Here is a 26,133-nt window from a genome sequence, read left to right on the forward strand (position 1 = left end):
GAAAAATAAATGTAAGAGCTGTAGTAGTAGTTAAGCAGATTTCCAAATCAATCATTTCTGTCATGAAATTTGAAGTATTTCATGTCTTGCTAAAAGTAGCAGCACTTGGAGTATGACAAATGGGGGGGAGAGCCTTGTTTTTCTTCTTTTTTTTTTTTTTTTTCCCCCCTTGCTTCTTCTGGCTTGCTTAGGAGATGAGTTTTATACACTTGTTCTGCATGTTTGTCAGTAGTGAATGCTAGCAGCTGGATAGAGAAAAGGGAGCCCTTCTAGGGATAAGCTATGTTCACGCTGTAACAGGCATCAAACAATTTAAGTGAGGACATAACTGAATTTCCTATACACCAGAGACAATAAAATATGAGGAACGCATTCATAAGAAACTAGGATTTATAACTTTTTTTACTCCTAGAACCACTCATTAATTGTTATTTGGCATGGGTGTGTTTGCCTTTTTCTTTTTTTTTTTTAGCAGCTATGTGCATTCCACTGTGACTCTCTTTTCAGCCTTTGTGGACAACGCCGCTATCTTTCTACTTTGTTCTGTTGTGTCTTTGTATTTTTGTGGATCCAATCTAAAAATCTCAAGGATAATCATAAGCAGAACTTCAGCATAGCCTGTATATATTCCTTCCATATGTGGAAAATCATCTTTGTGTGGGTTCAGTCAACTCAGTAGCAATGCTGAAGAATTCTGTGGGATGGTTCATTGTTCTGAGGACTCCTTATTTGCTAGAGAGCATGTAAAACATCTTCGCTCTGCATAAATAAGTCATGACATTACATTGCCATTAAAATGAATTCCATCATTTAAAATACCTAATTACGCTGTTTTCTCTAGAGATTTTGTATTTTTACTGACTAATTAATTTTATTGTTTTAAATCACGATTTCTATTTCAGAAATTTTCTGTGATGGATAACCACTTTTATATCTGTATTAAATATAAAAGTTACAAAGATAAAGTTGTTATCCTTGCAAAAGGTAAAGAAAACCAACTTCTAATCTTTTGAGAGGCACTTTGCAAATTAAGCAATCTGTTACAACAATCCATAGATGAATCACCATTTATGGAAGTACTTTAAGATATTGTTAATTCCGTGTTGGTTTATGTAATTTTCCTATACAAGCAAGAAATTGTAGGGGAGTGGAATTGCTAAGTCACATTATGGAGGTAAACATTACGTGACTTCTGGCAAATTAGCACAGCACTTACTGTCTCTGAAATGTTTCACTATTATGTTACTTGGTGTCTACTCTGAACTCAAGAGAGATAAAATGTCTAGGAAGAACAGAAGTTCATCAAACGGTTTCTAAGGGCACTTTGAGAGAAAGCCTTATCAATGTCTTGTCAATGCCACATTTCTAGTAATATTGCCGTAAACTGGGAGAAGTCATTGTGCCTCATTTCTTATATGCATGTATATATATGTACATGTGTGTATATTTTTCCTGGTGAAATTTAAGTTATGTTAAGATTCAGAAATACAAGTATTGTGAAGTGGAAAAAAGCAGAGCACAGGGAGAGAAGGGTCTGTGGAATAGCTTTTTATGAAGCACCATCAATATGCTAGGACTCTTCTGCCTGGGAAGAAATGTCTCGGGGAGGCTGTGATAAAGTCAGAAGATTACAAATGGTATGGAGAAGGTAAATAAGGCATAATTGCTCACTGTCTGTTCCAGCACAGAAGCAACAGGGTTATCAAATGAAACAAGGATGGTTTGGATTTAAAACTACAAAAAGAAGTTATTTTTTTCACGCAGTGTGTAACTAAGCTGCAGAAGGCCTTGACGTGGGATGTCGTGGATGCCGGAGGCTTAAATCAGTTAATAGAAGACTTGGACAAACCTGTGAAAGCATGGTCAGTTAAGGGATGTTAAATGCAAGGACTGAATCTCTGGTTCAGAAAGTCCCTGGAAGCACTGGTTGCTGCGGTGCCTGAGAGTTCTGGGAAAATGTGGTTTAGTGCTTGCCCGGTGCTTACATTATTCCTTACACATCTGCTTTCAAGCCTGTTTGGAGGCAAGGTGAACCTTTTGATTTGATCTATTAGAGCCAACTGCTACATACTGCGGGAATTAAGCAGAATGATTTGGGACTCTTCCCCAGACATGACGGTTAGCTTTTCTTGGTGGTGCTCCCAACAGGTAAATACTGACCCAAGAACGTTGTCGGGTGCTCCTAAGATATTTTATAGGCATTTTGTTAGGGTCACACAGATTTTAAATGAGGTTTTAATGTAAGATACCATTACCATTTCTTCGTATGTTGTAGTAACATTCATACTAAGAAAGTAATTTTATACAGAGAACTATGTGAAAGGAAAATTGGTTTTGATAGAAAAAGAAATGTTGCAGGGAAAACGCCTTGACATGAATAGCTGAGGGGGCAAGGCAGTATTCTGGTGGGGGAAGGGGTGGAAAATGTGGTCATTTCCAACTGCCTCCTTTCATTGTGGGATTGGCATCACTTAGGAAAGTAATTTTAACCTTATGGCTACTTTAATTTCCTGTTCTGTAAATTGGTAGCTGCTTAACTTCCCAGCTTAGTGAACAGTGATTTTAGTTGTTCTTCAGGCATCTTCTGAAAGAGTAACTGGCTGTGGAAGTACCAAAGAATTCTCAGTAGTCTTGTGCATCTGAAATAAAAAAGGGCGGGGGGGCAGTGTTAGGGATTTAAAATCCATTTAATACAGAATACTTTCAGAACACAAGTATTTTGTACTTCCTTTTTATACCTTTGGGGAAATTTCTCCAAGTGTGATCACCTAGTCTGCTCCGCTAGATTCTACTGTTATTGTTGGACGTCAAAGGTGCACCACTCTGTTTCCTTTTTGCATTTTTCTCAATCAGAAAACCAGAAAATAACAAGCATTCCACTAACAGTACTTATGAATCATTTCTAAAGTGGATTGTGTTCTTCCATTAGCAGGCAAGATTTGCCTATATTCTAATTTAAATGCTTGGCAGGTAATAATGTGTTGACCAAAGTCTTCCAAAGATAAATTTGTTCAGTAAAACAAATCAAAAAAGATTATTATGGTCTTGAGTAAAACAAAAAATATTTATGACGTACAAGTCTTTTGGACAGGTGCAAATAACAAATCAACAAAAGAGAGTAAACTGTTAGATACATATTGTTCTCACCTCATTTCATCTTTTTACTGTAAAGTCAAAGTTTACTTGCCAAATGTATTTAAAGATAATTCAGTCAGTGAAACTTACAGGCCTAAATCATTATGAAGTTTCCCAAAAAATAGTAGCATAGCATGGAAATACTGGATAGACGCATGACAGTTATGTAGTAGCTATGTAAAGATACATGTAAGTGTAGAGTGGAGTACTGTTAAGGGTGGCAACAATACATGCACATTTGAGATTCTTAGCTGCGCAATCAGATGCGTTGGTATAGATGCTAGCATCCTGAGGATGCAGCTAATCCTTTTGCAGTAATAGGAACTTGGCAACTTCAATATAAATAAAAACCAATCCATCAAAGTCACTACCAAATGCCTCAGTCTGCTACGAAATTTGCATTTCATTTGTGAAGGTATGGTTCTTTGTAAAACTGTTATTCAAGTCATTCAGACTTGAACTCTTTGAATTATGATATTTCATGTGTCTTTTATTTATAGAGTTTTGTTTCATGACCAACTATTGTTCGCTATTAGTTTCTGATAAGCAGTAATAACAACTTTGGCATAGACAACAGTAATGAAGTTCTTAAACTTTAGGCCAAGTAACTTCTTTTTTAGTGAAGCAACATTCTTCCAAGTCTTCTAATGAGTCCTGAACAACATTACATGGTTTTAAAGTATTGTTATAAATTACAAGTTCTTTAAAAAGTAATACTGCCTAAGCAAGAATTACATCACTCACTGTTCAAACTGTCTCTATTTCTGTTAGTTCAGTCTACCTCAGTATTTTCTGTGGTAACTATTTAAAAAAATTCTGTTTAAAAAATAACTTTGCATTTTAAGGTGATCATAGCTTCAACTTGAATGACTATATGATAGTCAGTGTATTGTTAAATGTATTTAAAATACTGATCTTGTTTCACGTTCCTTACAGGTGCATTCTGCTCCCTCTCTTGGGAATGAAGCCCCCTCAGCAAAGCCTCTTCCTGCTCGTCGATTCAATTGATGAGGGCTGTAACGTTTCCGAGGGCGAACAGACTTCTACAAGTTTATCTGGAACAATAGCGGAGCTTCTAGCTGGCCACTTTGAGTTCTTCCCTCCCTGGCTGCTCCTCCTGTGTTCTGCCCGCAAGCAGAGTAAAGCTGTTACAAAAATGTTTACAGGTGAGTACGGAGCATAGGAAGTGCTTGTTGCCTGCGCCTGTAACTAGGACGTAGTATTTACAAGACCTTCGGTGATGGTTGAAAGCACTGATGCGTGCTTAGTTCTAAAAAATGACAATCACAAAAATAGTAGTTCTAAAAAACACACATTCCAGTTTACTGAGGACTACAGAAAGCTTAAGTCGGCCAAGTATTTTAGAGGTAGATTATGTCTTTGCAATACATCTGGAAAGAATATGGCTGCTTTGAGTTTTCATCTTTCGTTGCTAGTTTTAAAAAGCTTTGAAACAGTGTAGGTGATGCGTAAGTACATAAGTATGTCGGCTGCATACACCCATTCCTCACAACCTCAGAAGACTTTTTTTTTCCATCTCCCATTAAAATCTCTCCCCTTATTTTCAGAAAGCGGGGTATAACCTTTGAAGGTGGAACTTGAGAGGGGAACAATGTAGATGCGGATTCTTGGAGTATACTTTTGGCAAAGGTTGCACAGTAAAAAAAATCTTTACAGCTTCTTCATCCGGGCTTTACTGTGTCATGAGAACATTTCTTCACTAATGACATTGTTACTGGAAGTTCTCTGAAATTTAATAAAGGGCAATATCTAGACTGGATTCCAGGCCTATGTATAAAGCCTGTGTGTATTAAGGCAACAATTAGGACAAAAATGTGATTATAGAACATAGACCCATAGGCTTGCTCGTTTCCACAGTGGCAAAAGGTCAATGGGATAATTACATTTTGGAACGAAGTACTGTATTAATCAGTGGCAGACATGAAAGATTGGTATTTGGGAGTATGTGAGAACTAAAGGAAACTTCGGGGTAGCTTCACAGGGCTCCTTTGGATGTTCATATGGGAATAGTTTTGTCAAAGCTTGGCTGATTAGATACATTGTCATTGCCAAAAAACCAGAGAAAACTTTCTTCAGAGCACTTTTATTTCCTTTCCATTGAATCATATAATGTTTCAGACCAGTCCTAAAAAATTGCTGTTGTCTTCTAAGTATGTTTCCAGATGGAATTCCTGACAGGAAAAATCAGCAGAACTAATGGATATGCCTTTAAAATACATTTAATTTAAATGAGTTAATTTCTCATTTCCACAGAGAATGACTTGATGAATAGCATAAAGGAAGTTGGTTTGTGATATTATAATCCCGTCTTCACTGTGGAAAAGGTACAGCAAAGAAAGAATGAATCCCAAAATAATTGGACACGAATTGAGAAGAAAGTTCAGGAAGTGGTGTTTTTTCCCACTGTGAAAAAAACCTGTGACATTACAGCCAATGTGACAGTTGCCCGCTTAATACACTGTTGGATGATTTTCCTTTTTACAGCCAATATTCAAGTTTGTGAAAGGTGTAGTGAGGATGTGAGGAGCATGGCTGAAGCTTCTGTTAACTTCAGATATATTGCAACTTTGCGTTGTAAAACCTGAGATAATGGTCATTTCTTTTCTGACTCTAGCCTGAAAGGATAGACTGTCATTAATACTTCTACTGGGGCAAACTCTTCTCCTGCTTTGTGGTATTTGAAAGTTTACTTTTAGCTAAGCCAAGTTATAAAGCTATTTAATTGGTGGGCAGGCAGAATTCAAGATCATGGATGAGTATGTTTTTTGTACTCATGATTGAAGAAATACCTGGTGTATAATGTGCACTGCCCTCTGGGACACTATTGTACTGAATTTCTAATACTTCCAATTTCCCAGCAAATAAATGTTTGCAACCATAATGACAATATAATCACTGTACATTTTCTTCAAATGTGTTTTTTAATTTGGAACCAAAAAAAATCAGTTTCACTGTAACTTAGCAAGACTGGAATCCTTTCATGATTATTTTAGGAAAATGTGTCCCATCTGTAGTTTTTTCTGCTAAAAAATTTAGAGTACGATATGAAATATATACTAACCAATATTAATTTGTTTACAATCAGTTTATATCAGTTTTCACTTAAAATTTTCATGCAGTGAAAGCTTCCTCCAGAAATCTGCTGAAATGAGAGCTAAACCTATTTGTCAGAAAGTGTTATCAATGACTGGGATCAGGATTGCTGCAGTGGCCCGGTCCTGACAATGCTCTTTTTTGGGTGTCCAGTGCAGATGAGAGTTCTGCAAGCATCTCCCTAGCCAAAAATAGTGATGACGTGGAAGAAGGAGTCCAGTCGTTCTCATCCACTGTCATCTTGCCGCTGCCAGTGGTGAATACGTCATCCCTACCACTCTAAGAATGAGAAAAGGAGGAGGGGTGTTTATTCTGGTCCTCTTTGTTCCTTCACTTTTGTTGGTGACTGACTTATGAAAGTTGAATAGTTGTGCCTGCATCTGCTGCAGCTTGTGTTCTGGGCCCTTCTGTATACCCAGATTCTGTAGTAGCACAATGTGCTACAGATTTTTCCCCTTACTCAGATTCTCAGCTTTCATTAATTAAAAAAAAAAAAAAAAAACAAATGGTTTTGCCTCTTGTGGCTGCAGAGACAACCTCAAAAATATGAACCAAATGTAAAATGATGCCTGCATGAGTCTGCGGTCACCCTCCACAGTGAGCAAAAGCCAGCTAGTTGAGTAAAAAAGGAGGGGAACAGATAATGCGTGTCCTCCTGCCTTCTCTTGCATGTGCACTGTCACCAACTGCCACACAATGCCTGTTTGTTTTCTTAAGGACTTTTCCCCTAAGTTTAACTGTTCTCTGTCTTGTGCCCATAATTATACACGTTATCTCCCATGTCGTCGTTTGCTGTCATTTGACTACAAGTATGGATAGTCAAGCGGCTACATTAAACACAGTCTTTCCAATCTTTCTATTCTAATGTTAGAAAAATAATGTTTCCTTATATTTCTAAAAAAATGAAAGCGCCCTCTAACCTGAAAGTGGCACAGAACATACAATTTTTTTTTTACGCTTCAGCTAATTAGCTAATAAAAATGCTTCTTCTAAAATGAGGCTAAATCTTGAAAGCATAGCAGTTGTTCTTACAAAACTAGATTCCTGTTTTAAAGATCCAGCATATACTTTTAAAAACTCTAGGCTTTTTAAAATCAGGCAATTTTATTTAGATAAGTTTGAGTGAAAAGCAGATACTTTCTCATTAACAGCATACAGGTAAATAGACAAAAGTGCATATGAACAAATGCTGTAATTATTGGTTTAAGGGGGCTTTTTAATAGGCATTTACTTAATTTCTTCTTTTTTGCTACACACATAAATCAAATACCTGTGGCATCTGGCTTGATTATACTCCTCAATTAAACACGGACATTCTTCATCCAAAGAATTCCTTCTCACGCGTGAGACATGAGTGCACCAGTGTGGTACAACCCATGCAGATGTCACATCTCAGGGAGCTGTAGTTTCCATAAAGTTAGACACTGGAAAGATACTGGAAACTACAATAAAAAGAATCAAAAGTGGGTTGAAAGGGTTCAGTTTAGCCTCAGAGGCAGCTTGAGCTCCATTCACCCACTTATCCATAGGCAAAAGCAGGCAATCTGTCATTTTTCACTCTTCTTTTATCTAGTGCTGAATCCTCAAATCAGATCACTTGCCTGATTTGGAACTGAACCTTTTATCATTAGCTGCCATTCCAGAATATAAATGGCGTGAGACCACTTCAGGAGAGATTGCTTCAAAAAAGAAAATCTAAGTTGTCCTCTAATTTTTCATTGTAGGTTGGAATTTACTTGGGTGGTTTCACGTTACATTAAAGTCTGTATGGGAGTTGGATTTTTACTATAAAAGATAATTTTTATATATTTATATAGTCATAAAATTCACTTCTATAATATTAAAGCTTTGAAAAAGTTTATTTGTTGGTTTGGTTTTTGGAAAAAAAAAATATTTAGAAGGCTTGAGAAATAAACTGGAAGCTTTTAATTACTATTTCCTTTCTCCTCATTACCATTTTCTTCTGATTACCGCTTTGAAAACATGATACTAGGGAATTTCATATTTCTTAGTAAAAAGTTGTGTGTGAATTTTGGACTTACTGGCTTTGTGATTAAAGAGGGAAGACTAAATTGTTTTAAATGGACTATTACCGGTAAATCTAAATAAACTTCTGTGCAATGACACGGACCAGTGAGAGCAGCAGATTTCAGCCTCAATGTCTCTTAGCATCTGGGGTAGATGCAGTGAAATTTGTAATGCACGGTTTACTGCAAATGCACTAAAAGCTAAGTGTGCTGCTTGAGTTTTCAGGTGCATTTTACTCTGCTGGATACATTATTCTTTTTGAGCAGGTGTGCATAAATGGCCATAGAAATACCTAACTTAATATTTGCTTAGATCAGCAGTGTAAATTATTAATGCCAAAACATTGCCATGTTTTTAATCCTTTAGATTACTTTAAAGTTAACAATTCAGTTAAATGAAATATATTAAAATGTATTTAAAACTTTTGTAATTTACTTACGTAAATGTATTTAAAGATACGAAAGTAGAAGGATATTTTTAAGTATTTACTGGAACCTGCTAGTTAATAGCTTATTTTTTATTATTAAAGTTTGAAAAGTTAATATAGTGTAAAAGTATTTATATAGCCAAGATACCTTTTTTTTTTTTCCTCCTTTGAATGACCCTAGATCTTGCCAAGAAATACATTTGGAACTGATTTGTTTACAGAACTGCCAGGAATTTAATAAATCAGGAAAATCCATATTGGAGCTCCCATTAGGTTGAAAGTGATGTGTTGTAAGAAAAATTTTAACAATGCAAAAAGCAGGGTCGTGGGACTGCAAGTTCTGTCTACTGCACTCCTGTTTTGCCGAGCTTAAGTAGTTCATGGGAATGCATCTGAAACAAAATGAGCTTTCTCTTAATGTTTTGGGGCTTCTTGTCCATGAAAGTGACTTATTGTATTTGGTAGGGTTGAAAAGCAAGTTTGCAGGATCTTTGTTTGGAAATGTAAAATGACCTCATTTAGATAGATGTTTGGGCAAAAAAGCATGGCTTTGTTTTCCTCCTTCAAGCCAGCAACAAGAATTTGAGATTTAAAAAAAAAAAAATTCTATCTCTAAGGCCTTTTTTGAATTATTTGCTTAGTATAGTATGGCATGGTGCAGTGGTTAAAATTAACCTATTTCTGTTCAAAAGTCTGTTAAAATGGCAGTTTGTAATCCCAGCCCTTAAAGAGCATATCATCCCTGGGATGTGTGAAAATCAGTATGAGGGTAGCGTGCTTGTTGCTATACAAACTTGTCTTCAATACATACAATATATAGGATCTCATTAACAAGGAATGTTTGGAAATACTGCAAAAGAAAAGAAACAATTTTTAGCTTCCGTGAACATACAGCAATCACACTGTTTAAATTACTGCCTTCTAGAATATTCACTGCTCTGAAGTCTTCTGAAATTTATTTGCTTGGCTGAAGTGCTTAGACATTTGGTATGTCTCAGGTAAGTACAGAGTAGGGCAATATTTTTAACACTAATATGGAAAAAAGTAACGATACAGCCTCATTTAAGGGGGAAAAAACCCAACACCACAAACCCTTCCTTTTTTACTTTTTTTGGAGGGCTTGGGGTATTTTTATCACATCCAAAATGGTTTTGTTCACTTTCCCACCCATTTTGGGAAGCAAAATGAAAATTGGTATTCGAAGAACCCTGCAAGATAAGCAAGAGTCTTTTGCTTTTGAAGCAGATGTACAGGGACTGAGACGCCTAAGCAGTTATCACTCTGCAAGTTTTCATGTGAAGGCTGGCAGTCAAGGGAGGTGAAGTGTAGTCATTAGTCAGTCAACACTGGACAGGAGCTGACATCTCAGGATTGCTGTCCTGTGAGTCAATCGGGTTTTCTTGTTGGGGGGAAATGAAATCAACTACTGTAAAAACTGAAAAAACACTTGGGTAATTTTAAAATAACTTATATATGCAGATATATATCGGAAAGGAAGAATGTGGGCATGGGATTAATGTCAGAGATGGGGGATGTTGTGAACAGGGTCACTTATGACTAAACACATTGAGGAGGAGTTTGCAGAGCTCCGTACCTACTCTCATTCAGCCAAGTGACAGGTACAAATCTGACTAGGAGAAGCAGAGAGGTGCAAAGAACTGAAAGGTGAGTGAATGCAGTGGTTGCATTTGCTCTGAATTGAACAGAACAGAGCTATTCCCTGCACACATGAGACAACCAAAGGCATACTTGTGTCTGATTACAGCTCTGTGTATGCATATGACTGTGAATGCACGCACCAAGCAATGCCCTGTTTTTAGTGCATTTGTTTTCACTTCTCTATCTTCTGAAGGATCATAACCTAGAAACAGCCTTTCACTTGAAGTGAAAGCTTGGGATCTGCAGAATCACAGAACACTGGCTGTCCTTACTCAGTGAAGTTTCTTACTTGGCTTATGTACACGAATTATGGGCTTTATGAAGTTACATACAGAATATTTTAATAAAATACATAGTAAATCACTGAATTATGCCATTCTGCAGGTCAGATTAGGACATTACTTGAAGTTGTGACAAATTATGGTGGATCAAGATCATTCTGTGTTTTTGAGAGAGAAAAAAAAAAAGCCTCTGTGGAATGGAGAAAGATCCCCCTGAAAATAATTGTTTCCTGCCTCCTTCAAAAATCTTCAAGTAGACAATCCTATTAGTGTAGTCTTAGCCTAAGAAGTGACTGTGCAAAAGCGTCCTATCCAGTGATTTTATTTTGGGGAGAAGCATGATTTTGTTTTAGGTGTTCTATTGATTTAGTCCTGTTAGATTTGTGATGCTACCATAATTAATAAGGGAAGCAGAAATATCTTAGTAACACCACCATAGTTTGCCTCTCAGTTCTAATCTGTTGTGTTTGTACAATGCTCATGTAGACTAAACAATTAACAGAGTGAGCTTAATGTGACGTTCAGAACCTCTGCTGAAGACACTCGGGAACAAAAACCACAGCTCTGTTATCAGGCTGAATTTTTAGTCAGAACAAGCTCACAGACTAAGCAGTTTGATCCACAGAATGTTTAAATACAATAAATACATAGATCTGAAAATAACATTCTTCAGAGTCTCACTTAAAATTATTTGCTCCATGGAGATGGGGCCAAAATTACATTGAACGCGTTGCCCTATGGTTGCTTTTCCTTCAATAAAATTTGGAGGTTTGCAACTGCTTTGGCTTTTGAAAAGCAAAGTTGGGGGTTTTTTATGACTAGCTGAGCTGACTGTAATCTGCTACACTGGAGGAAGAGATTACAGCCTGTCCCTGGAGAAGTGAGGTACCGTTCTAGCCTGGAACACAGTACTTTAAGCTACTGTGTCTGTGACCTCTGTGGTTCTCCCATAGCTTCCGGAAAAGTAGTGTTCAAACAATGTAATGTGTCATTAATCAAAGAGGGTAGGTCTTCATCAAATGCTTAACTTGGCACTACCAAAGCAAATGGTTTAAATGACAGAGATAGCCGTGTAGTCCATACAACTAGGTCTTCATTCCGCCTCATTCTTGAGAGCCTTACGGACACTGAGGTTGCCCTAGAGACTTCGCACATGCTGATAAGAACAGCGTTCTTTGCTTTGGGCGGGGGGGAGGAGATGTACACAGTATGCATGTATGAAATAATTTCCCTTTTTCCTCTGAAGAGTAAACAGGTTGGAAAAACAATGAGATCATATGACTGTGAGAAAACCTGTTTCCTTATACAATGAGTCACCTACCAAAGAACTGGGGTGTTTATCTAAAACTCAGTCCTTACTTGAAAAAAGTAGGTAATTTTCAGTGCACAGAAGTGTAAAGATATTTAAAACTATTTTTGAGTGTCTCTCTCTCCTATATCATAAAAGCTTTTAAAAGAAACTAAGGTAATCAAGTTAGTGATTTATGCACATCATGCATATGCACCAGGTGTGAATAATCTTTTCTATAATTATATTAATATAATAGCTGTCTTAATCTAAATAGCTGAAAATTATTTGGAATTCCATTGTCAGCCACATTGGAGAAGGGATTATTCCGTTAATAATATAATAATACTTAATAATCTTATTTTGGTTGCAGTTCTGGTGTTTTTGTTTAGGTGTTTAGTATTGTCCAAGGTAGACACACAATGCCTCATTCAAAGTGATTTTGAAAATTTTCTTCATTAGTAGCATGTATTTCTTCTTATAGTAGATGATGATAAAAATGTGTCTATTATCAAAGTTCTCTGCTATTATTATTAATTTAGATTTGCTATGCGTACACATAAAATATATTATTCTGGGTGTTCCCTACCCAGAAATGCCTGTCTTTTTTTTTTTTTTTTTTTTTAAAAAAGAGTTAAGCGAAACTAGATCAGAAATAATAATAACTTTCTTCCCTTTTAATAGGTTTTCGAAAAATAAGTCTGGATGATCTACGAAAGGCTTATATTGTGAAAGATGTGCAACAATATATTCTGCATCGCTTAGATCAGGAAGAAGCACTGAGACAACATCTCACAAAAGAAACTGCAGAAATGCTGAATCAGCTTCACATCAAAAGCAGCGGTTGCTTTTTGTATCTGGAGCGTGTCCTAGATGGAGTTGTGGAGAATTTTATTATGTTACGAGAGATCCGTGATATTCCGGGAACATTAAATGGCCTATACCTTTGGCTCTGTCAGAGACTTTTTGTGAGAAAACAATTCGCAAAGGTCCAGCCTATTCTTAATGTAATTCTTGCAGCTTGTAGGCCATTAACCACAACGGAATTGTATCATGCAGTGTGGACCAAAAATATGACGTTGACGATGGAAGACTTTCAACGCAAATTGGATGTCCTGTCAAAAGTCCTCATTGATGGACTTGGAAATACAAAAATCTTGTTCCATTACAGTTTTGCAGAATGGTTGCTAGATGTAAAGCACTGTACACAGAAATACTTGTGTAATGCAGCAGAGGGACACAGAATGCTGGCAATGAGTTACACTTGCCGAGCAAAGGATTTAACACCATTAGAAGCTCAAGAGTTTGCATTGCATCTAATTAATTCAAATCTACAGTTGGAGACTTCAGAGCTGGCTTTATGGATGATATGGAACGGCACACCTGTCAAAGACTCCCTGTCAACCTTAATTCCTAAAGAACAAGAAGTATTACAGCTACTGGTAAAAGCTGGTGCTCACGTCAACAGTGAAGATGACCGCACATCTTGCATCGTTCGGCAGGCTCTGGAGAGAGAAGATTCCATTCGCACCTTGTTAGACAACGGAGCATCAGTAAACCAGTGCGATTCCAATGGGAGAACGCTCTTGGCCAATGCAGCGTACAGCGGCAATCTCGATGTTGTTAAGTTACTGGTTTCAAGGGGAGCAGATTTAGAGATAGAAGATACTCACGGGCAAACAGCACTTACTTTAGCTGCTCGGCAGGGACATACCAAGGTTGTCAACTGCTTGATCGGATGTGGGGCTAATGTTAATCACACTGATCATGATGGCTGGACAGCATTGCGATCTGCAGCATGGGGTGGGCACACAGAGGTGGTTTCTGCGCTCCTTTATGCTGGAGTCAAAGTGGACTGTGCAGATGCTGATAGTCGAACGGCACTGAGAGCAGCAGCTTGGGGAGGACATGAAGATATTGTGCTGAATCTGCTTCAACATGGTGCTGAAGTTAATAAAGCTGATAACGAGGGCAGAACAGCTTTGATTGCAGCCGCGTACATGGGGCATAAAGAGATCGTGGAGCACCTGCTGGACCATGGTGCAGAGGTAAACCATGAAGACGTGGATGGAAGGACTGCGCTGTCTGTCGCTGCGCTTTGTGTACCAGCTAGTAAGGGACATGCCTCAGTGGTTAGTCTTCTAATTGACCGTGGTGCTGAAGTTGACCATTGCGATAAAGACGGCATGACTCCACTGCTGGTAGCTGCTTATGAAGGACATGTAGATGTTGTTGATCTACTTCTAGAAGGAGGAGCTGATGTTGATCACACAGACAACAATGGTCGTACACCGCTTCTGGCAGCAGCCTCCATGGGTCACGCTTCAGTTGTAAATACTCTCTTATTTTGGGGTGCAGCTGTTGATAGCATTGATAGTGAAGGGAGAACAGTTCTGAGCATAGCCTCTGCACAAGGCAATGTTGAAGTAGTACGGACTCTGCTGGACAGGGGCCTAGATGAAAATCATAGAGATGATGCGGGCTGGACACCTTTGCATATGGCAGCTTTTGAAGGTCACAGGTTGATATGTGAAGCTCTTATAGAACAAGGTGCTAGAACAAATGAAATTGATAACGATGGACGTATACCTTTCATACTAGCTGCACAAGAAGGTCACTATGATTGTGTGCAGATATTACTGGAAAATAAATCCAACATTGATCAGAGAGGCTATGATGGGAGAAATGCTCTCCGGGTTGCTGCTTTAGAAGGTCACAGAGATATAGTTGAACTACTGCTCAGCCATGGAGCAGATGTAAACTACAAAGATGCTGATGGCCGGCCAACGCTTTATATCTTAGCATTAGAAAACCAGCTTACGATGGCTGAGTATTTTTTAGAAAATGGTGCAAACGTAGAAGCAAGTGATGCTGAAGGAAGAACAGCGCTCCATGTTTCCTGCTGGCAGGGCCATTTGGAGATGGTACAGATGCTGATAACGTACCATGCTGATGTGAATGCTGCAGATAATGAGAAGAGATCTGCTTTGCAGTCTGCTGCATGGCAAGGTCATGTGAAGGTAGTGCAGCTTCTCATTGAGCATGGAGCTCTGGTTGACCATACATGTAACCAAGGTGCTACTGGACTCTGCATTGCAGCCCAAGAAGGGCACATTGACGTTGTCCAGATATTACTGGAGCATGGTGCTGATCCAAATCATGCCGACCAGTTTGGGCGCACTGCTATGCGTGTCGCAGCTAAAAATGGACACTCTCAGATTATTAAATTACTGGAAAAATATGGTGCATCTACTCTGAATGGTTGCACTCCATCTCCAGTCCACACAATGGAGCAAAAACCCTTACAGTCAGTCTCCTCTAAAATGCAGTCATTAACAATGAAGTCAAATAGTTCAGGGAGTACTGGTGGAGATATGCAGCCCAGTATGCGTGGCTTATCGAATGGGCCTGCTCATGCCTTCAGTTCTCCTTCAGAGTCGCCTGATTCTACGGTTGACCGTCAGAAGTCATCTTTATCAAATAATTCCCTGAAAAGTTCCAAAAATTCCTCTCTCCGCACCACGTCGTCGACTGCGACTGCTCAGACAGTGCCCATTGATAGTTTCCACAGCCTGTCATTCACAGAGCAAATACAGCAGCATTCCCTCCCACGCAGCAGAAGTAGGCAGTCTATTGTTTCTCCTTCTTCCACAACTCATTCCCTAAGTCAAAATCACAATTCACCAAGTAGTGAATTTGAATGGAGCCAAGTAAAACCTAGTTTGAAATCAACTAAAGCTAACAAAGGGGGGAAAACGGACAACTCCAGCAAATCTGGGTCAGCTGGAAAAAAAGTAAAACAAAGTAGTTCCTCCCAACCAAAAGTGTTAGAGTATGAAATGACTCAGTTTGATAAACGAGTACCTATTGCCAAATCCGGGACAAGTGTGCCACTTAAATCAATGCTGGCAGAGCCACAGTGCAAAATTTTGGTCCCGCCAGCTCAGCAAGAAGTTGGGCGATCTCAGCAACAGTTCCTAATTCACCAACAGAGTGGAGAACAGAAGAAGAGAAATGGAATTATGACGAATCCAAATTACCATCTTCAGAGCAATCAGGTTTTTCTCGGTAGGGTTTCGGTCCCACGAACAGTGCAGGATAGAGGGCATCAGGAAGTACTGGAAGGCTATCCTCCCGCAGAGACCGAACTCAGCCTTAAGCAAGCCTTAAAACTTCAGATTGAAGGTAGCGACCCAAGTTTCAACTACAAGAAGGAAACACCATTATAAAAGGTAACCTATCCGGTCACAACGGAAGCAAATGCGTGTATTTCATCATATGCATTTTAAATACACTAAAACTAGGTTTCATTGTTGTTTATCATCATAATTGCTTTCTTAATGAAAACCATAAACATTAAAATCTTAACCTGGCAAGTATTGGTTTTGCTGTCATTTAAAAGCATCAACCGTAGAGAAATTGGATCACCGTCATATTTGCTATTGAATTCTGATTGGTCAAATCATACCCCACTGTCTTTGATATGTGACTGAATAAAACAGCAAGTTTCATGTAGCATTGATTTGGAATTTTCTTTTCAGACATAAGGACGGCTGGGAATTTTAATACGTGGTATTTTCAGATACAGTAATTATCTCATTATTTACAAAAATGCTTTTCAGGAAGCTTCTGAAGATTCTTGTAAGTTACAGGCAACCACAAATCTCAGTAGCGTAATTATCTACAAGTGAAAAAGTTAAAATAGTACACTAAAGCTTTGATTTTATGTTTCTGTTACTGTGAAGGTAACCCTCCTATAAAAGAGATGGCATTCTTCAGAGCAAGATTAGAATCTATGTTATGGTATCAATTTTTTTACCATTCTGTAGTTCTTAATCAGTGGCGTTCATTTAGATTTCTCACTTTCTCTCCCATACTGAATTTTAAGCTGAAACAGGAATTTCATGTAGCTTTTTCAGACCTGAATTATCAGTGAGTCAGCTAAAATAGAACTATTTTTCTCCCTCTTCCTGACGAGGTTTATCTCTTTTAGGGTATTGGGAATGTCTTAATAATAATACATTTCCTATTTGGATTTCAAAACAGCAGCATCTTTATGAAATGTATGCACATCTCTTACTGCTTATTTGCTTATTTTTGAAAACATGTTTTTTGTTTGTGTAAATGCTGCATTTTTGAGAGATCGGACTGCTGCTCCCTAGAACAAGAATGTTCTTGCTAGCTGACTCAGTTTTGCTGCAAGTCATCAAAGACTGCAGGTTTCTAGGACAATTGCAGGTGGTGCAGAATACACAAATGGGAGGTTTTCAGCTGTCAAAAACACATAAGAGTTTTTCCCGAAACGTCCTGGGAATGGATTTCACTTTAATGGAATGCATCTCTAGATGTAGCGGAGGACTCTTGTGAATTGCAGGACGTTAGAATATTGTGCAGGACTCCAAGATGTTTCCTTGAGGTTGGCATTTTGGTTAAATTAAGATATTTGAAAGCATACAGTGATTCAAAAAGCTATATATAGAAGCCTGCACACTTGTAAAATCCAAATATTAGGAAAGGGTCAGAGGAGCTGTGGGGCAGGCAAAAGTGAAGAGGCAGGCTAACAGGGGCAGGCATAGAGAGGAATAAGCAGATGAGAGAGAATGGGCCCTAAATCTTCCTAAAAGTCAGAAGGACTTTAGATTCCCACAGTTCTACATCATGTCCAAACAGGATTTAAATTCGTTTGTAGTTTTTTTCCTGCCTCCATAAAACATATTCAAATGTATAATTAAGAATTGTATTTCCCAACTCTTCTGCCTGTTGTTCAGTGCTTGCTTTCATGTTATACTTTATTGTAAATAAATTGTATGGTTCTGACGTAGGATGTATTGATTTGACCTGACCTGTCATCAAAAGGCTAGTTTTGATGAATTTTCTGTCTTTGTTGATTTTAAAATATAAACAAAGCATGTAAAAAAAAAATTGGAACACTCCACATATAATTTTGAAACTCGAATTGGGCTTTGCTTTATGTGGAACATAGTGCTTTACTAAAAATTCAGGGGTTTTCTCTGTGAAGTACTTGTTTATGCAAGTAGCTAAGCATATGAGGTGATGGATAACTAAATGGTTCCTTTTGCTTTTTCTCTAACGATTTTTCATAGCTTTGTTTTAAATATGGAAGTTTAAAACAATTTTGTGTGGATTACGAATTGCTTGGCGCAGGCTATAATTTACCTCCTCTTTTGCCAAGTCTCAAGCACAAAAACAGTAATTTCCCTGACCAGTGAATAAATTAGTCACCTGTGGAGAATCACATCAGAAATACTCTACCAGAGCAACTGAGGAATGGCTTTCCTTCCCTAGCTGCCGCTTCCGAGCTCTATTCGGGAAGCTCTCCTGCTGTGGGGACCTTGTAGCTGCTTTGGATGGTAGAGAGCACCGGGAATCAATCACGGGATTTGAGTTAGGCAGGAAATACTTTCCATCGTTGGTATGTGTTGTGTGCTTTTAACTTTAATTAGAAATGATGCAGCTCTCTCTCTGACAATACTGTTCGTATTACGGAGTATTTCAAAACTTAATGTTTCTATTTTGTACTTTTAGGCCAATTCCATGATGCTATGAACAGAAGCGCTTCTGCTCTGAATGATTTATCAGCTGGCTGGGATGAAAGCATACAATGCTTGTTTAGTCCACCTAGAAATTCAAGAATGTGATCACTACAGTACGGTTACCTTAATTACTGTAACGTGCCTACATTTTCAGGCTGCCTTCTCAGTATAACCCTCTGTGCTTCAAAAATTTATTTTGTGTACTTTGTATTTAATACACAGAATGAGCACTTTTTTTAAATTGCAGAAAGATATATGCTGTATTTCCCTGACAACAGCTGAAAATGGTAAGAACAAGGAATTCTGATTTCCTATTCCAGAATGCTTTGTAGAGGTGCATGTGCCACAGTGAACTGTGTATGGAAAGGCAGTGCTTTTTGTATTTATTTTCCTGTGGCTAAAGAAAATAAGCAAACAGTTTGTCACATTTGCATTGTTGTAATGTATGGTCAGTTCCCTGTGTACTCAAAAAGTTCTCTCCAGAAATACAAATTTTGTAACAGTATTTTATAAATACTGTACTTGTGTGTTCTGTCTGTGTAATAGCTGTTCAGTGGTAGCAAAGGAGTCGGACTGTAACATCTGCAGTGTCTTTGGGATTTTTAAGAGACAAAATCCGCTATCTGGTACTACAGCACCAAATCTGGATGGCAGACTGTGACCACTGAAAGCAATCGGCAAATTTGGTCTTGGACACTTGATCTTAAATAGCCTCCATTATTGTTATGGTAATGAGGTAACTGAATATGGGTATGTTTTAGGTGCTAAAGTAAAAGGTCTGATCCTGCTTTCATGTATATCTTTATACGGTAGAAACAGCTCTTTTTTTTTTTTCCAAGGTAAAGGACTGTATTGAGAATGTCAGTAAAACAAACCATGGAGAATACAGATGCTTTGTTAATGACGCTGAGAGAATGTACAGTGAGCGTACAATGGAAAAGCAAATGGTTAGTAATACCGTTGTCTGGGGAGTACAGAGATTACTGAGTTAGCCCTGTCCTGAGACAATAATTCTTTAAAGCACAAACTTGTATGAATGTGGTTACTGCTTCAGATGGATTAGATAGAGCCAGCTCGAGTATTTCTGTACCTGGAGCATGGTTAATCGGCAGCCTGCATAGTCCATCTACGGATAATGGAAAGCTGGTTCCCCACTCTTAACACCAGAAGAATTTTACTTATATGAGAGAGAGCAAAATCAAGGCCATTGTTCTGAAAGTGAACAGTATGAATTTTTCCTTTGAATGTGCACATCTTACTTGCACAGCTCTGTGAGTGATAAAATGAAACAAGTGGGTTATTTTCTCCTAAAAATGCAAGCTATATTCTACTATTCACCATTACACAGCCTTGCTCTTTAGAAAATAAGCCTATTTTTGTACGTGAGTATTTCTTCTAAAGGCTTGGGATTCATCTTTTTCATACTCTAATTCTGATCATTCCACAACTAAGATAATAGAAAGCTGAGGTTATTTTTCATAGAAGATTAATTAGATGTATGGCTATCCTTAAACTTTGATAAATGGCCCCTGGATGTATATGTAGTGCATATTCTGAGGCACTAAAGGGCTCCATGACTTGTTATTATGATTAACAATCATCAGAACATTTTTTTTAATATCTTGCACCTCCATTTTTATTTGCTTGTTACTAAATGTAAAAAGAATCTTTTATAGTCAGGCATTCAGCATATAGTAAAATTAGATGTTAAAAGTTGACACACGGCAATATTGATTATTCTGAATGTTTCATGTATTGAATTTCTTGTCCCCGTGGGACAATTATAAAATAACATAACAGGAGTCTGGCAGAATGGCCTTAAGAGGGTTAGTGGCTCAGTAAAGAGAGAGTACCAAAATGTTCTCAGCAAACTTGTTCCGAACCTCAAGTACAGTACATTTGCAATACTGTGCAAGAATACGACTTTTCTTAGTTATTAGATGTATGTTTTGTTCTGTAGAAAGGGATCCCTGAATGCCGACATTTTTCTACTGACCTTGACTGTCATTGGGGTTATATTTATTTAATTTTATTGTGTTGTTATTAATTGCACCTTGTGGACAGAGGACGTAAAAATATGGCCAGTTTCACAAGGGGCCACAACTTAGAGATAGCCTGATGGGTTTTGTGTGAATAATATTTACATTTGAAACAGTTGGTGGGGAAACCTCATATCCAAATCAGCAGAAAGTAGACCTGTTGAAAATGTTTTCAGAATGGCAACGCTTACAGGTTTTGAATATCACTCTGGAACAGAGTATGAATTGCTTTAAAACATCTACTTTCTCAGAAGGTCTGTGTAATTCCACATTGCTGTTGCGTGTGATTTTTAATATCATTTGTGAGGGTTTTGCGTACAAAGAAACGTTGCTGTTCCCCCTGTTGTTTGCTCTGTTCTGCTCTGCTCTTTCACATCTGTACAATCAAGTGGAGGTGAATGGAGTTGCATAGCTGTGACTCGGCACGGTTTCTTCTGGCAATGTAACAGTTCTCACAACCTAAAAAACCTGAATAAAATATGAATCCTGTTTCTCTTTATCCCATTTCACTGGTTCTTCCAGGGTCATCTCCACAAGACGACTAAAATTCTTGGTGGGAGCGCTAGGGAAAAGACTGTTTTGTGGACACAGATATCAATACTGTATGCATGTGGAAAAAATCTCCAAAAGAGAAATGCATTAAGAGAGAGAGGCACAATTGATGCATTTTTGTCTTCTCTGTGATCAGTATTGAAAACATTACCATTTATTTAAAAAGATATTTTCCCTCATAGTTACTCTGCTATGCAAATGTCCGTTATGCTTAATATTCCCCATCTGAACTCCTCAGTTAACTTGGTTTGCAGATAGACTGTTTTTCCTGGAGTGGGTTGTAAATAGCCTTTAATGTACATTGAATGAATTTCACATTGTAAAATTTTTATTTTATTCCTTGTATTATATTAAGCGAAAATCCCTGTGTATATGAAAGTGCATAATAAATATATTTGCTTTTCAGCAGACATCTAACTGTTTTAATTTTACTACCTCGTTTCCTGGGACATCTCAGGAGAAGGTTATTAAACTTGATTAACATTGGTGTAGTACTTAATGAAACACGATGTACATGTCCAGTAGGCAGTCTGGGCTAGGAAAACTCAGACCCCGATGTTAATTCCTATGACCTTGCTTATCACTCAACTGACCTTTTTCACATTAATCTGAGTCAACCCTGAGCATCTGCAGGAGAAAATTCACTGCATGTTCTTTTGTTTAAAACGATTCTATACTGTATATACCAAGAGGGCCAATAAATTCAATATTTCAGTTGCTGTAAGTTCTTTACCACTTCAAATGGTATTTGTTAATTATCTCTTTGATCAGTGTTTCTCTGTAGTATTTTCAGTTTAAGCAAAAGCTTGCTTACTGATGGTGGCTGCTCATTTTTTCTTGAACTTGTTATTAAACAAAAGTAGGAGAGAGAAGTTTTCCAGTCATTGCAATAACCCCATTTGCCCCTGTGATCTTGTCTCACTTCTGCTTTAGATTATATACCCATCGTGATTTCTCTGCAGAGAGTTGTTGAGTGAAGGAAGAGTTTGGCTGTGCCTTCTGCAAATGATGGTTCAGGTTTACCTCCATGTATTCTGGTTCACACTGCTTCCAGCTGTTGGTGCTCATGGGTCGACTGTATTTTTAAGATTAGGGGAATGACGAACAGAATTTTTTGGTAACTGTTGACTTGCTTTCTATATATTTCTGTGGTTTCTCACAATAATTATTGACCCTCTTTTGTTAAGTTCTTTATGTCTGAAATAACAAAGTATGACATGCGTTAGTTCAGTGGCTATTTTTCATTGCGGCAAAGAATCATTTTCACTGAATTAATCTTCAAGTAAGTTATATTATGTCCAGAGACACACATTTTCTTCAGATAATCACTGTAATAATATTTAAATAAAATTATTCAACACCTGTTTTTAATCTCTTATTCTATGGAATATAAACAATCACACTGAATAATGCTTCACATCTTCTGTGAGATGTTTACAACAATTCGGCATGTGTATTACACGTATTTTCCAAAAGAAAGCTGGAACTAGTTGGCACAGTGAACTAAAGCTTTTCAGTTGAAGGCCCTTTGAGAGACAGCAATGAGAATTTGGCACTGATCTAAATCCTAATCATTTTATGCTACAAAGAGTCACAGAAATAGGGTATGGGACTGAGAAATCTATTTGGCAAATCATTTTATTAAAGAAGTGTCCAAATTTATATGTAGGTAATATAAACATATTGACCTTTAGAATGAAAATTTAATTTGCTGGTGTCCCAGAAAGACTTACTGTTCTCACTTCTATTCTTGTAAGTTTGTATTAGACCAGCCAAGTCACAGAACTACAATTACAGGTAGATTTTAAGCTAGAGAAAAATAACTTCTAATGGGTTCCTGTGATAAAATCTTGCGTCTTTGGGAATTTAGTTTGCATCCTGTAACTGTTTCTGACGGATTAAGAACACAGTAAAGGATTTTGTCGTTTGGTTTGGGACCTTTTTTTCATCTCTGTGCCTCATTAGTTCATCTTGGACTCCCCAGTCTGTTCTGTAGTTGCCTTTTGGGGCTTGTTCCAGCGTTTGCGTAGGGGACTGCCAGAGCTACAGTAGTTTTCAGCCATTTCTCTTGTGTATCCTTGAAAAACCGGGAGATGGGGAGGAGGATGCAGGGAACAGCTATGCTGGATAGAGCTAATCAGAAAAATAATTGCCACTTCTTCAAGTCTGGAAGGTTTAAAGCAGCTATCTCTGGGTTAGCGGTTTCTTTCAGTTGAAGCACTAATTCAGGCTTTATGTCTGGATCACTAACAGCCACCGGCAGAAGGGCGCTGGGTCTCTAGCCAGAGGGCAGGTGACCCGGTGTCACTCGGTGCATCGGGTAGATGTGCGTTTCAAGTAAGAGTCGATCTTGGCTGATGGACTGTATTTATTCAGAACACAATCTGCTGTTTCGGGGCGGGGGGGAGAGGAATAATTCCTCGTGAGAAACTTTTTGAAGAAAATGGTTTTACAAAGAAGCAGTATGCAACTCAGTTGACTAGCCTGTTTGGGCGGACTAAAATCTTTAGCTTCCAAGCCTGTAACTGTGTTCAGAATTGTTCTTATTGCATGTTAGTCTGCTACAGAGGTTCTCCTGTTTTACTTGCTGTTGGCCTGTGTTAAATAGGCCAGGTTCCAGAAACCCTTGTCCCAGTCTGTTTACTATTCCTAAATTTTGTTATTATTTTGTTTTTTAAATGATGATAGGTCGCAGAGTTAACATAAGAAGTCTGACTCGCATAACGTGGGCAAGCTGCAGCCCCTTAAACAGTGGTTTTCCAACTGTGGTCTGCAAAACCCTCATGATTCACGAATGAATTTTAAGGGCTTCATAAACAGGTAACAAAAAAAAAAGGCAAACCTATTATCAGATGACTTGAATTCATGGGGGGGCCTTAGGCATTTGCAAATCAAAAAGGCTGAAAACCACAACTCTAAAGTTTCAGCTAAAAAGTCAGTGAGTTTAAGGCTAGAAATTTTTGATTCACAAGTTGGTTTGGGAGCAAATAAAAATGCAAAAAGTTTGAAAGCTGTCCCAGGCACCTATTGCAGTTTCTCCAGTCAAAGCCTGGCAGTTGGATTATGATTTGATTTAAAGATATGGTTGTATTTCTAATTAAGTTTTGTTCATTACAGACCTAGGACAAATCATAAGTGCTTCCTGCCAGAGAACAACACCTGTACATAGGCTGATACATTTATTGATATATTTATTTTTTTTCTGCATGCAAAGCTAGTATTCCCAAAAGAGAAGAAAGTATACAGAAAAGCGTTGGTCAAATTAGCAGGCCAGGGGTGTAATGGAAAGGCCAAACCAGGGTAAGTTAAAGTGGGTATACATAATATTTCATTTGACCATGTTAAGGACTTTCCATTTTTTTTTTACTGCTAGAACAGTGACGATAACGTCCATTGCCAGATCTGTATTGAGAAAGGCAGTCTATTTTAATTGGAACTGCTGGAGACGGCACGAAGTTTTTAAAGAATCCTTTGCAAGATGCTTGGTGTCTTTATTAAAGGAGCTTGCCAGCAAAAAAACCTCCTGGTTCCTGATGACATTACAGATTTCTTGGTGAAGTTGATACTCTGAAAATATCAAGATTCCAGAGAGGAGATTTGGGGGACAAAACAGAATAAGCTTTGGGGTTTGGGGTTTTTTTTTCCCTTTAACTTCTGATGTAACTTGGTTTTGGTCTGCATCTCCTAGGGGAAAGAGTTTTTTTGTTGTTTTTTTTTTTAAAAGTTCAGGTAAGTGATAAAATTCTTTCCGTTATGAGTTAAGGCTGTGAGCACAGCTGTTGTGTACTTGCTATGTCTTGGCGAACATTAAATAACCTCATAGGGAGACTCTTTAAAATTCAAAGCTTTATTCATAGATGACAAAGACAGAATGGACCTTTATTACGATTTATTCTGTCTTCTTCCATTATACTGGCTATTCAGTTTACCGTTGTATTTTGCCCAAGTACAAAACGATCCAGCCTTACTCAGCAGTATATCTGGACAAAATGCAATGCTACAGTGCTTGAGATTGCTTTAATAATAATAATGTAATGACTATATTGCTGTTTTTCCATATCGCTCTTCTAGAAGGTGTTACTTTTTACCAGTAAATGCCAAAACACTTTACAGGAAAGACAAGAGGAATATTGAGATAAAGAAATGTTTGCCCTGTCCGTCACTTAACAGGCCAAAAACAAAGTCAGGAAAAGCCCCTGGGTCTCTTCCAGCACTAGGCAATTCTGCCGCTTTGAATAACCTGTTTTCTGGCATTAACTCATCTCCTGCTTTTTCTAGTTGCTTTTTCTGCATTTCAGAATAACTGGCTGGAGGCTAGCCACGCAGCTGGGGGCTGCCAGCTCCGGCTCTTTGGCCAGCCGTTGGAGCTGCGTCGGAGATGAGTCGGCTGCGACCCGGAGGCCTCTTGGCTAGCAGATTTGTATCGGCTTGGGCAGAGGACCACCTCACCGCAGCTGCCGTCTGCTTGAGTAGCGTGGCACGTGGGAGAGCTCGCTAAGCTCTGTGTGTAGTCGGGCTCATTTTTGCGACTGCAATCAGATCTTTCAAAAGATCTTGGAAAAAAAAATTAGGCTTATCCAGGAACCTGATTAACAGATATGGAAAGACCCCAGAGTTTTTCAAACTTTGTGAGAAGGAATATTGAGGATGCATCCCAGCCTTCGTGTTCTGGTGCCAGTTTTCTCCTAATGTAATACTCCGAATTGAATGGAGGATAAAGCAACGTGAATGTTTCTACCTCTGGTAACATTTAATGCCTCCCTTGTGCCTTGGTGAGCTGTCAGTCTTTTGACAAATTAATGGGGCTGTCTGTTTCTGAAGGCTGTCATTTGGTGGTATTCATGGTATTGAGAGACAAGATCTTTTACAGGCACAATGTTCAAAGCATAGAAAATTTTCAGAAACTGGATAGGACCAATCTGTCTACGTATCTTTCCAGTTATACTTTTCGGAAAGGCAGGAGCAAAAAGCACCAGAACCATTGACGTACAAGATTTGGTTGCGTGAGAGAAAATATGGTGGGATGGTGGGGGGGACAGGTTCCTGTCATCTCAGA

General features: G+C 38.2%; 1 protein-coding gene across 1 annotated transcript; it reads left to right on the forward strand.

The window, feature by feature from the left end:
- Positions 1-4,075: 4,075 nt before the first annotated feature.
- Positions 4,076-18,999, forward strand: ANKRD50 (ankyrin repeat domain 50). The gene is made up of 3 exons (XM_009579901.1): positions 4,076-4,301; positions 12,617-16,164; positions 18,479-18,999. The coding sequence occupies exons 1-2, from the start codon at positions 4,097-4,099 to the stop codon at positions 16,159-16,161; spliced, it is 3,750 nt and encodes a 1,249-aa protein (XP_009578196.1). The 5' UTR covers positions 4,076-4,096; the 3' UTR covers positions 16,162-16,164; positions 18,479-18,999.
- The last annotated feature ends 7,134 nt before the right edge of the window (positions 19,000-26,133 follow it).

The sequence above is a fragment of the Fulmarus glacialis genome, unplaced genomic scaffold, assembly GCF_000690835.1.
Source record: "Fulmarus glacialis isolate BGI_N327 unplaced genomic scaffold, ASM69083v1 scaffold32636, whole genome shotgun sequence".
Classification (NCBI taxonomy): domain Eukaryota; kingdom Metazoa; phylum Chordata; class Aves; order Procellariiformes; family Procellariidae; genus Fulmarus; species Fulmarus glacialis.